This window comes from Miniopterus schreibersii (assembly GCF_964146895.1).
Source record: "Miniopterus schreibersii genome assembly, chromosome: 5".
NCBI classification, from domain to species: Eukaryota; Metazoa; Chordata; class Mammalia; order Chiroptera; family Miniopteridae; genus Miniopterus; species Miniopterus schreibersii.
In genome coordinates this window covers 90,146,456-90,162,218 of record NC_138106.1, presented here as the reverse complement: position 1 = coordinate 90,162,218, position 15,763 = coordinate 90,146,456, and the positions used below count along the sequence as shown (strand labels likewise).

Genomic DNA, 15,763 nt, shown 5'->3' with positions numbered 1-15,763 from the left:
TGGGGAAGGGCCCAAGAAGACGGGCCCTGAGGGGCTCACCCCCCCTCAGGGTGGAGCAATCCAGCAGGCAGAGAGGGTGAGGGTGTGGGGAGCAAGGTGGAACAGCAGATGAGTTGCCCACAAGGCAGGGAGAGTTAACTGGGAAGTGTCCAGGCTGTAGAGATCAGTGAGAGGACTGGCTGAACAGAGCTGCTGGTCCCTGCGAAGATCAGCCTTACAGGAGAGTGGGGGTGGAAGCCAGAGTGGCAGGGAGAAAGGAAGGGCTGGTAGAGGGAAAGGTGCTAGAGAGGAGGCTGAGCTCAGTGGCATGTGGATGCGTGGGCAGGGCTGCCGTGTGCTCCTGCAGAGAAGGCATCTATGGGGGCCTGGGCTGGAAGCTTGGGAAAACACCATGGCCATGTGTCCTGGCCACTGGCTCGTCCCTCAGAGGTGGGAGGGAGGCCTTGGTGGCCAGCCAGAGGAGGGAGGTGTAGTACAGAAAGCTCAAGGGCAGCAAAACAGACCTTTCCCCCAAATCCACATAACCAGAAGCAAAGTCACAAGGGCCTGGGCCATTTCCAGGGAGGACTCATGCAATTCCAGCAATGATCACGCTCCTCTTAAGAAATTATATTGAGCTTTATTAAATAAACCAAGTAGAAATACGCCTGTTTACATCCAAGCTGTCAGTCTAAGCTCAAGTAATATGCAAGGCACAACTCTTCCTGTCTCCAACTTTACAAAAATAAATCACAGACCAGCCCCAAAGGGCAGAAGTGGATTCACACTGCAGCTCAGTCAAACCAGATCCCACACAGCGTCTACACAAGACTGGTCCTGGGCTGTCTCTGGGTCTCCCCGGCACAGGGCAGAGGGCTGCGCACTGGAGGTCTCAGTTGCTGAGGGAGTGAGGAGCTGGGGAGGGAGGGCTTTTCCCAGCCTCTCAGGGGTCCTGCTGGGCTATAATCCGCAGGGAGCTGCGGGTGAGGGGGGGGCTGCTTAAGGGAGGCAGTTCCCACTGCGGCAGGACAGCGGCTCAGATTTGCTGAGGTATGACTGTCGTACAAAAGGAGGGACATATGACACTGGGCCTTTGTGCTTGGGTGGAACATGGAGGCTTCTGCAAAGGAACAGAAAGATTCCTGCCTCTGGATGTTTTCCTAATGACGATTCCAACATCCACGCATACAGAGCTGGGACGTTCCCACGGTGAGGCTGGGTCCAGATGTCTCCACAGGCTAGGAGACAGAGAAGCACAAAGGCCAGCAATCTATTCACAGTGGCCCAGAGGGGCAAAGGCAGCCTGCTGGCGCTCCCTGCAGCACCTCCGCGTTCCTGCGAGGTGGAGCGGCCAGGCCCTGAGCGTCTTGTGCAGTTACAGATGGGCAGGCAGGGGACCGTCATTCATTCCCCTCATTTTCCAGCAGGAGCCAGATTGGGGAAAAGTAGTTTCCACAGGGGGGAAAAAGCCACAAAAGTAAAAAAGTAATTTAAAAGTCCTTTCCCTGAGACATCTACAGACACTACACAGAGTTCTGCCTGCTCAGTCTTGAAAAGGGAGTGATTTTCGAGACTCCAGGAAAATAGAAGCACTGTCCAGAGACCAAAAATAAAGGAAGTCTTCACCTTTGCAAGACTGAAGTCAAACAAACTCTAAAATATAAGCAGCAGCTAATGAGCACAGTCCAAACTAAAGATCTAGAACAGAGGAACAAAGAGATTGGGCTGGGGCTGGGGGCAATCAGGGGCTTGCTCCAGGCTGGACACGGAGTCACAGGAGTGCAGGGCCTCTGTGGGTGGGCGCTGACTAGCGGGAGTTGTAGGCAGGGCTCCACAGCCCCGAGGGAGGGCTAGCTCTGCGACCAGGAGGCAGCGCACTGAAGGGCATCGGGGAGGAGGCAGCAACATCTAGGGTGAAAAGAGAGACGTGTGAGCGACAGAGCCCAGGTAGTGGCACTTCCTGAGAGTCCCCTAAACAAAGGCCACCAGAGGCTTTCCCAGATATGCCATGGGCTCCTCTGGGCCACAGACCAGAATCCACCGGGTGCTTGCTGAGCTGGCCCTAAGAGGGAAGGAGCAACAGCTGGTCATGCAGAGAGGCCTGGGGTGTGACCCCTGACCTCCCGGAGCTCCAACAGAGTCTCAGGATGGCAGAGTAGCATCCAGTCTGTGGTGCATGCAGGGAGGGGCCATCCACCTGGATAGCAACAGCCTCCAGGGCAGAGAAAGGTACATGAACAGACTCCAGGGTGAGCAGAGGGTCTGGAGTGTTGGGGAGACAGTGCAAAGGCCCTGATGTGACTCCAACACACAGGGAAGGAGAGCGGGGAGGTGTGCGTAGCCAGGGTGAGTGCCCTGTGGCAACAGCTGGTTAGCTGTCCGAGTTATAAAGCAAACAAGCTGTTGACCACCCCATGCCTTTCATGGGCATTGGTTTGCAGGCCTAAGAGGAGCCTAGTAGGAGACTACGACTCTGGGGCCCAGCATGCATGTGGGAACTGGTTGCCTAGAAATGCACCTACATACAAAACTATGCCCTCTGTCAAAAAACTCACACCCACCCTGAGAAGCCTGGACCTGGTCAGTAGACACCAGTCCAAGGATTTCTTATATGTGGGGCAGGGAACCCGGAACGGAGAGCAGGGCTGCTGTGTACAGCTGTGCAGACTGGGCACTGCACAGAGGTGCTCCCTGGGGCTGTGCGGAGTCCCCATGGCCTTGGGGCCACCAGAGACCACAGGGCTGTTAAGGGGAATGGGTTCTGGCATTGTTGCCCACCTGGGAAATCCCTTATCAGGACTGCCCGGAATCCTTGTCCTGGGTCAGCCAGCCCAGGCCCAGCTTAAGAGTCCACTTGCAGTGGCCCGGCAGATGGGAGCCAGGCCCGGTGTGCACACCTACAGACAGAGCTCCCTGCCGCCAGCCCCTCCACCCTGCCCAGCTCTGCCTGAAAAAGCTCCCTGATGCAGCACCCAGCACCCAGGACCAGCATTGGAGCCCACAGCTCCCTCTGATGAGCTCCCGGATCTGCCCCTGGGCCTCATGCCAGGCTGCTCCTTGGTGCTCAGCACCAGGCCTGCTGAGACATGGGATTGAGGGCTTCAACTGCCACTTTTCCTAGGACCCCTCCCCTTCATCCCAGTTCTGTCTGGCTGTGCTTGCAGGGTGGCTACTCACAGTGGGAGCTGTGCCAAGGGCTGGCTTGGTGGGAAAGGGCTGGTCGTGGGGTGAGTTCCTGGGGGACGCAGATGGCGTGGTATGCTGCAAGACCCAATACGTGGCTGGTTAGAGCAAGGTGGGGGAGGGGAAGCAATCCAAGGGACAAAAGTAGCCTGCCTCACCTATGACCATGCCCGCGGTCCCTGCCAGCAGGGCGAAGAGGGTGAAGAACATGGCTTGGTAGGAATCCAAGAAGTGCTGGAAGAGGCTGGCTCCGTCTGCAATCAATGAAAGGCAACTTACCAAACTGCTATGTGGAACTCTCTTGTGTCCGTGTGCACTGTCAGAGGGCGGGATGGCCTGCACCAGGCCAGGGGCAGTGTCTGGTCCCATGGGGTTGGCACCCCAGTGCTGTCCCCTTCCCCTGGGCTGCCTGATCCCACCCTGCTCCTCCACACAGCCGCCCTCCTTGGAGGAAACGGCCTGTTCATGGAGAGATGCAACACCACTCCTCAGGGAGGCCTGAGGGTAGGACAGGCCCCTTGGGGGAGTCAGGGAGGTGTGGGCTGCCAGGGACCAGCCACATGCTGAAATGCTATGGCGTGAGCCAGAGCCATGGCAGCAGAGGTCGGGGCAAAGGCACAGAGCAGGGACTCCGCGGCTCTCAGAGCAAGGCTGAGTGCACCACAGGCCCAGCACCTTCTGCCCCAAAGCCGCTCCTCCTCTGGGGCCCAACTCAGCACGGCCCAGGCCTCATCCCCAACCCTGTCAAGGACCCTCCCTCCACCTCAATGAGCTGTCCTGAGCTTGGCAAGAATAAGGCAGTGGCCTCAAGTGTCCCTGACAATGGTCCTACCCCTTTAGTCCACTCCCAAACAGGCCAGACCAGGTCACTTCCCTGCCCTCAGAAGAAAGCCCAAGCCCCTGGGAGCATTCCAGGCTCCTTCCAGCTCCTCTGGCCCAGCCCCTCGCCCTGCACAGCACCCAGGGTCTGTCTGGCCACACCGCCCGGCCCCTGGCCACTCCTCCTTCCAGATCCAGCTGCAGCAGCCCCGTTGAACTGCAGCCCCTCCCAGCTGAGGGGAGACTGCCCGCCTGCTGCCCACATCCTCAGCCACATCTCTGGGCTCACTCCTCTCCTTCGGGGGCTGTGACCCCTGTCTCCCTACTGGGGAATGGGGGCCGGGGAAGCGCTCCTCAGGCACCTGCCCAGCACAGGGTCTGGGACACGGCATGTAGAGAATACGTACCTTCGTTACCGCCCTAACTGTACGTGAGGGAGGCCCTGCTCTAATGCTGTCCTCGTGCCCCTGACTTCTATCTGGGAAGACAGGCAGAAACCGCACCCCTCAGTGGGATTAGCGACCGTGCAGGTGGTCACTGAGGAAACACAGGGGAAGGGTGCCTGGACTGACGTTTGGATTTTCAGCTTCTAGGAGAAGGTAACGTTTGAGGAAAGCTTTAGAGGAGGTGGGAGTTTCGGCCAAGGGACTACCTGGGGAAAAACATCCCGGGCAAGGGAACAGCAGATGCCAAGTGCTCTAGCTGGGATCTGCACACATTCTAAAAACTGGAAGGAGGCCAGTCTGGGTGGAGCAGGGAGCACAGGGGAAACGAGTCACAAATGGGTCAAGAGGGCAGGCCATGTGGGGCCCTTTGGGGACCTTGGAGAGACTTGGGCTTTATCTCCCAAGGAGGCTGGAGCCATGGCAGAATGCTGAGCACAGGAGGGGTACAATCCAGCCAGTTTCACAGGCTCCCTCTGGCTGCCTGTCAAGAATGGACTATGGGAAGCAATGTGTGCGGGGCTGCCCTAACGGGTAGCTTTCATTTCGTGGGACATTCTGCATTTCTGACTCCTCCAGTTCCCACTCTTCCAGGTTCCCACTAAAACCCAGGGCCACTCCAGTCTGTCTCTCCATACCCAGGTCCATCCCAGCTGGTGCCCCGCCCATGACTCACAGGGACCAGGCCCTCGGCGGTCCATCACAAAGGCCACAGTTACTGGGATGGTGATGGCTTGGCCCGTTGCAGGACTGGAGAAGGTCAGGGTGGTAGACACAGGCCCCTGGCTGCCAGCTGCAGGGTCCGAGATGCCAACTGTGTATGTGATAAAGCTGGGCAGCCCCAAAGACTTCTCCTTCTCGAAGGCCAGTACAGCTGGGGATCCCGATTTCACCTGGGAGAAAGGCCAGGTTGGAGGGAAGCACCCACCGCCACCTGACGTGCTGTGTCCCTCCCTGAGAGCCAGCAGTGCTGGGCACGCTTCACTGCCAGCACACCGTCTGCAACCCTGGGGGGGCACACCGCCTATGCTTCAACTGTTTTTAAGCAAAGGACAAGTCAGCATCACTGAATTCTAACCACGTGCTCCTTTAAAAACGCTAAACTGACATGAACTGTCACCAAACACCAGATTTCAAGGCAAGCAGCCTGGCACTCTGTTAATGGTGGCTCGGTCGCAGCCCAAACCCAGGGCCTGGCGGACCTGCCGTCACCAAGCACTGCACTGAGACGAGAGGAGGAGGCGGAGCGGAGCCAACAACCCCACACATCAGCCCTGGTCCCTTCCCACGTGCTGGACTCCAGGACATCACTCGCCCACCATTCGGCAGATGGGGAAACTGAGGCTAGAGACAGAGACTTGTCCCCAGTTGTGCATGAGTCAGTGACAGGCTATGGGCTGGGCACTTCTTCCTGCCCCATGTCAGCAGCATCCAGGCACTGAACACACTCATTCAATCATTAAATGTTCACTGAGCACCGACTCTGTGTTCAGGGCCCTGCACCAAGTGCAGCCCTTGCATTCTTAGCTTCTAGTTGGGGGAGATCAGCAGAAGTCACAACAATTAATACAATTAATAGGCTAATAGAGACCAATAGTGCTATGGGGAAAAGAGTGAGAGTGTTAATTATTTTTATATTTTATTTTAAAAAGAGGGGATCTAGGATCTCCATGTTCCACCAAGCCCTCTCTGCCTCCTGGTCCTTCCTCATGCCCTAGGCTTGTGTGTCGATGCCACTTACCTCCAGGTTCTCCAGAACCTCCATGGCACCGAAGACCTTGACCTCGGAGCTGGTGTAGTGGTTGCTCAAAAGGATTTCAGCCTGGTCGGCATACAGCCCTGGGCTGAAGGGCACCTCAGCCCCGACCTGTTCTCCAGAGAAGCGGCTGCCCAGGAGGTTGGCTGTGACCAGCAGCGTGGTCTTCCTCATGCTCAGGTGTTTCAGCTGCTTGTCTGTCAGTCTGTGCATCACGACTGAGCACAGGTACCGACCTGTGGAGACGAGGGTGCTCCACTTTGTCCCTTTTCCCACCCGTGCCCTAACGCTATTCCTCTTTTCCGCTTTTTTAACTGGAGAACTCCTACTTATCCTTCAGAGCCCAGGTGAGGCGTCACCTCCTCCAGGGGTCTCCTAGGAAGTCCTTTGTCAGTATCTTCAGCCCAAACACCCTTTTAATAACCAGCACTCTCCTTCACTGCCTCAGAATCCTCTACTGCCCCGGTCCCCACTGGACGGATGCTCTCTGGGGCAGGAGCATCTGGCCCAGCTCTGCAGCTAGGGCCCAGCCAGCCTGGCTCAGAGCAAGGGTGACTAAACGGTGACCAGCAGGCCCCGTGACCACTGCAGGGCGGCAGGTCAAGCTGCAGCTGGCTCAGGGTATGCCGAGGCCCAGGTGCAGTCAGAAGTTCTGTAAAGGCCCGAGTGGGGCTATTCTGGAGTCTCACGTCCTCTGTGCCTGACTCAGAGCAGATCAGTGAGCTGAACAACCAACCTTGGAAAGCTCCCTAACCCTAAAACCCAGATGCCTGATTTAGAGTCCCTTCTATGCCCATGCCTGCCAAGGACCCCTAGAGGAGTCCCCTCCACGCCTGTGCCAGCTAAGCTCCCCTAGGCATGTCAGCTTCCTTGGTGTCCCTGTTTCTCTTGTTCAGATGCAGAGAACATCACTCCCCCTGGAACTGCGTCTTTGAGCAGCCAGGCCCGGGGTCACTGGGTGCCGACTCTGTGCTAAGCCCTGAGCGTGGCCCCCACGCATGCGCCCTCATGATGCATCTCCCGTTCTCAGACAGTGGCCTCGGTACCGAAGATGATTTGGTGCTGCTGCCAGAGGGAGAGAGATGCAGGGTGAGCCCTGGGCCACTGGCACTGCCAACTGGGCTCAGGCTCTGTCAACTTCTCCCAGTTAAGACTAGGCTGCATATTCTTAGAAAGAACTAAAAATGCTCACTGACTGTCACCAGTCATCACAACACGGCAGCTGCCACTGAGGACGCAGGACACACGCTGCTCCGCGTGGCGTCACAGAATCACCCCGAGCCCCCAGGTTGAGGTGGAAGCACACCATCCTGCCAGGCAGGCGCTCTATGATGCTGGCCTCAGCTCCACAGCCCTAGTTCCTGGCATGCTGCATGGCCCTCGACTATTTAATAAGGACCTTCCATCCCTCTCCGAGCCTGACCTGCAGGTAGAGCAAGGTGCCACCTCATTTCACAGAGAAACGCAGTCTTAACACCTGCAGGCTCGGAGCTAGGGAGAGCGAGTGGTCGAGCTCAGAGTTTCCACCTCTGAACCATGTCCTTCCTGCTGGGTAGGTGGCTGCTGAAGATGTCGACGCCCCACCCAGGAACACCCGCCTCGCGCAGAAGACACAATGCGCCCCAGAGCCAGTGACAGCGCCAACGCCCAGCTAGGCTCCTGACAGACAGCCCCTCTGGACAGCCAGCCACTGCAAGTCAAATGCACTGAAGGCAAACCCTCCATGCAAGTCAGTTTCCACTTTCAAACCCCTGGAGACTTACCCATAGCAGCATCAAACACTGGCTCTGCAGCAAAAATGTCACATGCCGGGAAATCAAAGACGTCTTGCTTGAACTGGACCTGGCAGCTGAGGAGGGATTCTGGATGCAGGTTTTTGATGACTTCCACCTGGGCCAGGGAGCACTCACCTAGAGATGGGGAGAGGGGGAGAGGGCGTGGGCCAGGCCTCTACACCTGCCTGAAGAGCCCCAAGGTAAGGAGCAGGGACAGGCCACATGGAAGCTGGCCGGGCCACAAAATGGCAACTGCACCCCAAATTCCTCCCACATGAGGCCCCCAAGATTGCCTAAAGCTTCATGATGGTACCATGGTTTATAAAAGCTAAGGACAAATTTTACAGAGGAGGGGATCATCCTGAACCCCAGGCAACTTCAGATCAGAATTTCAGCATGTGTTCTAGAGGTTGGGTCTAGGGTGTGGTAGGCAGGTGGGTCGGGCTCCTGTTAGGGGGAAATGGGCAATTTATTTCTGGACAGCAGGAGAGCAACAGCCCCATTAATTCACTGGCTGTCTTTTCTGCAGCAGCACTGTCTTGCTCACTGGCCTGAGGTAGGAAAAGGGAGGTGACCATGATGCAACAGAGCTGCTCATTAATCAGAACAAAAATGGTTCTGATTAATTCCACCGGTTGAGTCTCTTTTTAAAAAAGCCTGAATTGATGTATTTATTTCTGGCAGCTGCTTGTCCAGGCCTGTCATGGGCAGGGGATGGGACTGAATGTTCTATGTATGACCTGGGTGAGGCAATTACAAAACCCAAGGTCAGTGACGAGGCTAAGCCATTCTTCTCTGGGGTTAGTGGTGGTCAGCTGTGGCTTTCTTTACTCTGCTGCCACAGTACTGAAGCTGCATTCCCAGCTAAGGAATGACAGTTTCTGGGTGGCAGGCCCTTTTAGGAAGATTCCTTTCATGGCTTCTGCTTGTGGATCGCTCGAATTTCTAAAAAGCTGGAAGGAGAAGGCCAGTGGGGCTTCAATGTCCTCTTTGGAGCTGGCATGAGTTTGAGTAGGAAAAGCACACAAAACCCCAGTGGAAGGGCACACTCCCTGGGCCTGGCTGGGCCCCTACGCAGACTGCCCAAGCCCCACTCACTCTCTACCTCTCAGGTTAGAGCTTGTGTCTCCCATGGTGACCATCACTTTGGACGTCGTGACCTCCTCGAAGCTGGTATGGACAGGGCGGATATGACGGGCTATGATCCTCTGAGGGATGCCAATCACTATCTGGAAGGAAGGCAAGGGAACCTCACTGAGTGCTGTGTGCGTGCTGGCCAATGTGGCCTGGGATGCAGGGACTGCCCATTTCACAGGTGATAAAACTAAGGTTCAAAGCCTAAATGATGTGCTAGAACATGGCAGAGCTGGGGTTAGACCCGTGATGGTCGGACTCCACAGCCCAGTGGCTCTCCCACTGAACAGGTGCAGGAAGCTGAAGAGCAGGCCTGAATTCATCCATCAGCCTGGGGTGCACTGGACACTGGCTCCTGTGACAGGTATCATCACTTCTCTGTTCAATTTGATTAATCTTTCAGCAAAGAGAAAAGAATCTACTTTATTCTACCGCCGTTTATTCAAAATAAAGCAACCTGGCCTGAATGCAAACTCACCAGCCCTCAGTCAAGGGCCCTCAGTCTTCCCAGATCTCCCCTGCTCATCCCTTCGCCCTTCTTGCAACCCAGCTGCAGGCCCCCACCTCCTCTGCAGAGCCTGTCCGCCCTGTAGTCCAGCAGGCCCAGCTCCAAAGCAGCCTTCTCCAGCTGGAAGGCTACCTGCCCACTCTGGGCAGGCACTGAGCACTTCCTGCCTCTTCCAGATGTGAATTCTACCAGAACTTGGTCTCCTTGAGTGTGGGGATGGGTCCAACTCTCCTAGAAGTGCTCCCAGCCATGGCCGATGCAGGGCCATAGGCAGGCCCCAGGTCCGGCAGTGGTGACCTGCACCCCTGTGCTGGCACCTCCCACCCTCCCCAGTCTTCTACTCCTGTCTGTCATACTCCGCTCTCTCCCTGCTTCCTCTGTCCTCCACATTCTGGAGAGAGGGCCCAGGCCCTGTCCCCACTCCCCTCTTGCTGTGGTGTACCTTGCACTTTCCCACCCACTCCCAGGTCTTCAGGAACCATCTCTGTGCTGTAAACCCCCACCGTCATCTCCGGCCTTTTGTCCAGGAGCTCCAGGCACACCCACCCAGCTGCATCCCCACCAGCCCCACCTGGAGGAGCTCACGCCCACCATGCCTCAAAGACACTCATCACCTTCCCCCAATCTGGCCTCCCCTTCTGTGCTCCCTCTAGCAGCAAAGGACCAGCATTCACCTCGTCACCCAGGCCAGACCCCAGGGAGTCCTCTCCAAGGCCACCTTCTCTCTCATCCCCCACTTCTAAATAGTCACCAAGCTTTGCTGACCCTTCCTCCTGAATCTCTCCTAAACTCACCCTCAGTTTCCGCCCACCCAATGGTGCCAGCCGAGGGCCATCCCTGGTCTCTTGGCTGCTTCCTTTGCAGCCACTCCTCCTCTCTTGGGCTCTTAGGCTCTGCTGGGCACCAGGTGATTATTCCAAAACTTACCTTTGATCCATGCCAGTCTGATAAAAAAAAAAAAAACGGATGAACCTCTACTGCATCTAGCATAAGCTTCAGCCTCTTTGCCCCGGAACAGTGAGAGTACAGCTAATCCTACTGAGCACTTGCTGTGCGCTGAGCACCATTCTCGGAGCTTCCCACACGCTAACTCATTATGCTCCGCAGCACCACCACCCCCATGTTACAGGTCAGAAAACTGAGGCACAGGGAGACTAAATAACTTATCCAGATCACACAGCCTCTCAGCTGGGTGGTCCAGCTGGGTTTAAACTCAGGCAGCCTGGCCCCAGAGCCTCCATACTTAACCACTCCATGGAACTACCTACCCATAAATTAAAGCAGTTATGACTGATCACAAAGCAGGCTCCCTTTCCCCACACCTTATATTCCAGCCACCAGGACTGGGCTCTTGAACCCTGCACACCTCTGCCCATGCCACGCTCCCTCTGTCAGCATCCCTCCCCAGGTCCCTGCCCCTCACACCCCAAGTAGCTCATTCCAGGAGAGCATGGCTGTATTAGGCACGAAGTGTCTCTCTGCCACTGGCTACCCGACTGCAGAGCTGCACAGTCAATGTGCAGGCTCCGGGTGGCCCTGCGGGATTCGATACCAGCAGGCTGGCTCTGGAAACGAGGCACATGGGTGCAGCCAGACGTGCTCATCGATTCATTCTCAGCCGAAGATAATTAGGAGAGAGCAGTTTTGTTCGCCTCCAGAAAGACTCAAAGGCTGCTGGAGGAGGTTTACCTTTGCCAGCGATGCCAAATCGCTGTGCTGGCCTGCCCACAGCACAACTCCTGAGAAACGCCCACACAGGACACCCTGCCCTTCCAGGCACAGCTTGAGTCGAGTGGGAGATGGGATCAACCCTAGGAGATGACCTCTCATCATCACACCATTTGAACATGGGGAGACAGAGGCTGCAAATAAAAGGGCACTTGTCCCAATCCCAAAGGTAAGTGGGCGGCAGACCCCAGACTCATCACTCCCAGATCCTGGCTGCCTCCGAAGGCACTGACACTTATTTCTTAAAGAAAAGGGAATCATTCAGTTCAAATACTGAAAGTTTCACCCCAAGAAGTTCAGCCATGCCTCTCGGGCCACTGAGCCATGTGTCCTGAAGCCCACCTCCTTGTAGGTCCTCAGGTGCCCCGCAACCTCGTAGTAAACCATCACGGATCCCGCATCCCGGGCCACGGCCACTCCTGTCTTGGGGTCTATGTGGAGGACGTTGTTGTCTGAGGAGCTCCAGGTCCCGGAGACACCTGGGAGAGAACGCCCCCGATGTCAACCATCTTTCCCACATCTGACGCCTGCCAAACCCCACCTCGCCCGGTGACAGTGCCAGCCTTCATGCTGCCCCGCCCCGTCCCGCAGGACGGCCCACGGAAGCTCACTCACCCTCCTCAGGGTAGAACCGACGCTCTGCCTGCTCTGCCGCCTGGCGCGGCTGGCTGCACCCCGCACACTCCTGGCTGCAGCCGCCTGAACCACCTGCAGCTCTACCGCACCTGCTTACCGCACAGCTGCACCCTGCCAAGAACCAGCCCCCTCCCACCCCCAGCACCTCCCTGCTTGTCCTCTGTCACTCCCGTCCCAAGATGACCTGGGTCCTGGCCCTCCAGGCCACCCTCTGCATGCCCTTCCCCATTACTTATCAGTCCCTTTTTACCAAGCAAAGCAGGTGTCAGGCTCAGAGCTGTCACTAGACAGCATTTCATTAAAAGCCAATCACATTATACAATAAATACAATAAAAACTCAACAATCATGTTCTATTTATGGCAACTTATATTTGCTTTTCTTTAAATGCAGTGTTACTTTTCTTTTACTTAACTAAAAAAAAATAGGGAGCCAATTTGAAAAAAATTAAATAGATGGTTGTACATGTAGCACATGGGTGTACAGGTGGCCTGGGAAGGACTGGACTTTGTAAGCACTGAATCGGCTCCATGCTATTCTCTGTTTCAGTTTCCTTCCAGAGGCATGGTGTCCGACTGGGCGCTGCTGGGCACAAAGCTCAGTGAACACACATTCAGTTTCTCAGCTGCACGAGTCACATTTCAGCTATGCACCACCAGTGGCCACTGCGTCAGGTAGGCACAGGACACGTCCACAGGGGCAGGGCTCTACTGGACAGGGGTTGGCACAGGGTCACGTGGTGGGGGCTGTGTGTGCCCTAAGGTCTCCGATGCCACCATCCAGCCTGGCAGTCAGGTGAAAGTGGCTACCGACAAGTAAATGAACGGGTGTTGCTGAGTTCCAATAAACTTTTATTTGCAAAAATGAGGCAGCAGGCTGGCTGTGAACCAGGGTGGCAGCCTCCTGACTGCTGTTCAAAACACCATCCAAATTCTACTGGCACACCTCCTACAGCAGGAAGCTAAGCACCTCCCCAGGGACGCCCTTTCTGTCTTTTTGAGGGTTCCTCTGGCCAGCACCCCTTACCTTCCAGGCTAACCAGAACGGTAGCCAGACAGAGGACGTCCCCCACCACCACCGCTCCAGACAGCTCCGGGGAGATGGCATGTAGGACGGGCAGTGGGATGAAGTCAAAGAGGCCCGCGTGCGCCGTGTCCCACACGCTGAGCAGCGTCAGGCCCACGCTGAGGGTGCGCACAGTGCAGGTGTCCTCGGTCACGCCCTTCCCGAGCTGCACAAACTCCCCTCTAGGCACAGAAGTGGTTGGGGGCTCTCAGTCTCAGGAAGGAGGCCCGGACTCCAGAGGGAGAAACGCAGGCCAGTCCTGCGCCAGGCAACACCTTTTCCTGACTGCCGCCCAGACGTCGCTCTGGCTCTTGGCCACCCAGTGGTTGCTCCAGCTAAGAAAGCACCACAGGCCTAACAGGCCTGCCCTCACCTCATCCTCTGGAGGAACCTGGGCCTCTGCCACCCCCACACTGCAGAGGGGGCGCGGAGGCCAGAGAGAAAAGCGACCCGCGAGTGCTGTCCACAAGGAGCAAGCGCATCCCGGGGAGGCACCCCTGCCCTCTGCCGTGTCACCAGAATAAGCAAAGCCTCCGCCCAGGCCCTCACCTGTGAGACAAGTGTAAGAATGACCCCTCTTCACAGGCTCGCTGTGAGCACTGCGCCAGTCAGCTGTAAGTGCCCGGACTAGAGCTCTGCCCACACCAGCGGGCTGTCAGGTGAGGCTAGGACTGGGCAGGCCACGGTGGGGTCCCTGGCTTCAGACTTCCCTCCACCACACCTTCTGACTCCTGAGCCCCGACCAGTCCCTTGGAGAAAGGCTCCTCTCACAAAAGGGCCAGTGTGACTTCTGCAGGGTAGCCGAGGGGCTGCAACAACCCAGCTCCGGCTCTCCTAGGGCAGCCTACAATCCCGGACAGACGGCCAGGACTGTGCACAGAACTCCACGGCTGGCAGAGGCACTCACACCCACGGCCTCAGGTGATGACTTTTGGGACTAGGCCACGTTCCCATCCTGAGAGGTGTAAAACAGAAGTCTGGAAAGGTCTGACTTGCCCAAGTTCACAGGCCCCATAAAGAGCAGAGCTGGGCTTGAACCAGGTCTCACTCTAAACCCAGGTTCCTCTGCCAGGCCAGCCCCCCATGCCTGGCCTTGACTATTTCAGCAATAGGGGGTTCATCTGTCACAGGGCCCCTGGGAGGGCCAGGTTGCTATGGGCACTAGCACCTGGGCACAGTCTTCCATGCCCCCACCCCAGTGCTGCCTAGAACGACTCCCCAAGCCCTACTGCATCCTCCTGGTCTGGTGCCTCTCTCTCCTCTGGGCGGGGTAGTGGTTCTCAACCTTTAGAGTCTCGTGGAAGCCTCACTAAAATACAGGTTGTTGGGCCCCGTGAGCATACACTTCTAAGAGTCCCCAGTGATGTGGATGATGCTGGTCTGGGGACGACACTTGAGAACCACCTCTCTAGTGGACTCAGAAGCTTCAGCAGGCCAACTGAGGCCATGGTGCTCTCCTCTGCCCTGGAGACCACCCCTCGCCCCTCACATTAGGCCTGAGGCTGCAGCTGCATTTCAGAGGGAGTCATCCAAAAAGAACTGCACTTGCAGCCGGTGGGACCTGGTATTCAGCCTTCTCTTCCAGGCTATGGCCCTAGACCAGAGGCTGCAGTCAAGAGCGAGACATTACACAGAGGGGCCCCACAAAGCCTGCGGTCAGTGAGCACTGAGCACTGGAAGGTGAGTGCCTTGCTCTGACCAACTTTTGTGATCCTATAATTGGGGGTTCACACCCACGGGTGACAGGGCCAGGACCATGGCCAAGGTTGTCAGCACCTCCTCTGCCATCCAGCTTTCAAAGGTACAAAAAAATCTTAGTATAAACCATCCAACTGCAACCCCCCACATGTGTTTTGCTTCCTGACCATCAGGGGACATCCCCACCCAATAACATCCCACCACGGAGCAAACAGAGGCTCCCAGCCACACTCCCTCCTCCTCCTGCCTCTGGACCAGGCCTGCTGCTTCCCCTGGTGACTGGGCAGTGGTGTGCCCCTCCTCCTAGAAACCCTAAGTAACAAAACTTTCCTTTCATTGGCATTAGCATCTTCATGTGGTCACCAGCCACCTCTATAGATTAATGTAGGTACAACTGAGGCATCCTTCACAGGAGGGACGAGCAGCACCCAACCCTACCTGTTAGTTGCAAAGTTGAGGACGGAATTGTGAGCATGGAAGACATCTCCAGAGTTGTCGTGGAAATGGACAGTGAAGGTCACAGTCATTCCCAAGGGCAGGGCCACCAGGGCCTCGTTGTTCTGGGTGTGCAGGGCAGGGCTCATGGAGAGCCTCAGGTAAGACACCGGAGCCACCTGAAGGACAATGAACACGTATGGCAGCGACTGTGTTGGGAAATGGCTGCCCCAAAACCCACCTCCCAAGGAGATGCTTGCCTCCAGTTGGTCCCCATCTCAGGAAGGACTAGGGCTGGACCAACAAAGGGCAAAGGCCCTGCCCCCAACAGTATCCCAACCTAGCGACAAGGTTCCCACCTCCCTGCACAGTGAGCCAATCTAACCCACAAGAGTAAAAATCCATGACTGCAAAATTAGATTATTCACATTGCAAAGATATCCTGGGCTGTGACCGCTCAGTCCTCAGAAGCCCTGGCTCTCTGGCATTTAAAGCAGGAGCACTGCCTGCTTGGACTGTAGAGGCAACACTGCCCACACGCCTGCAGCTGCTCCATGAGAAGAGCGGATGGGGAAGGAGAGAGTGATGGGAGCCCGTGCATTCAG

General features: G+C 56.6%; 1 protein-coding gene across 2 annotated transcripts in view; it reads right to left on the bottom strand.

Annotated features, from left to right (window-relative positions):
- Window positions 1-600: 600 nt before the first annotated feature.
- Window positions 601-15,763, bottom strand: part of NUP210 (nucleoporin 210) — a 94,606-nt gene continuing 79,443 nt past the window's right edge. Inside the window, exons 31-40 of one of the 2 annotated variants that reach the window (XM_081138598.1) lie at window positions 15,162-15,337; window positions 12,987-13,207; window positions 11,668-11,804; window positions 9,061-9,184; window positions 7,944-8,090; window positions 6,166-6,416; window positions 5,101-5,317; window positions 3,321-3,416; window positions 3,157-3,240; window positions 601-1,887 (exon numbers count right to left, since the gene is read on the bottom strand). In XM_081138598.1, coding sequence (XP_080994724.1) covers window positions 1,787-1,887; window positions 3,157-3,240; window positions 3,321-3,416; window positions 5,101-5,317; window positions 6,166-6,416; window positions 7,944-8,090; window positions 9,061-9,184; window positions 11,668-11,804; window positions 12,987-13,207; window positions 15,162-15,337 — 1,554 coding nt within the window. In that variant the 3' untranslated portion in view covers window positions 601-1,786. The remainder of the gene's footprint in view (window positions 1,888-3,156; window positions 3,241-3,320; window positions 3,417-5,100; window positions 5,318-6,165; window positions 6,417-7,943; window positions 8,091-9,060; window positions 9,185-11,667; window positions 11,805-12,986; window positions 13,208-15,161; window positions 15,338-15,763) is intronic. The other variant, XM_081138597.1, reaches the window with a different exon arrangement.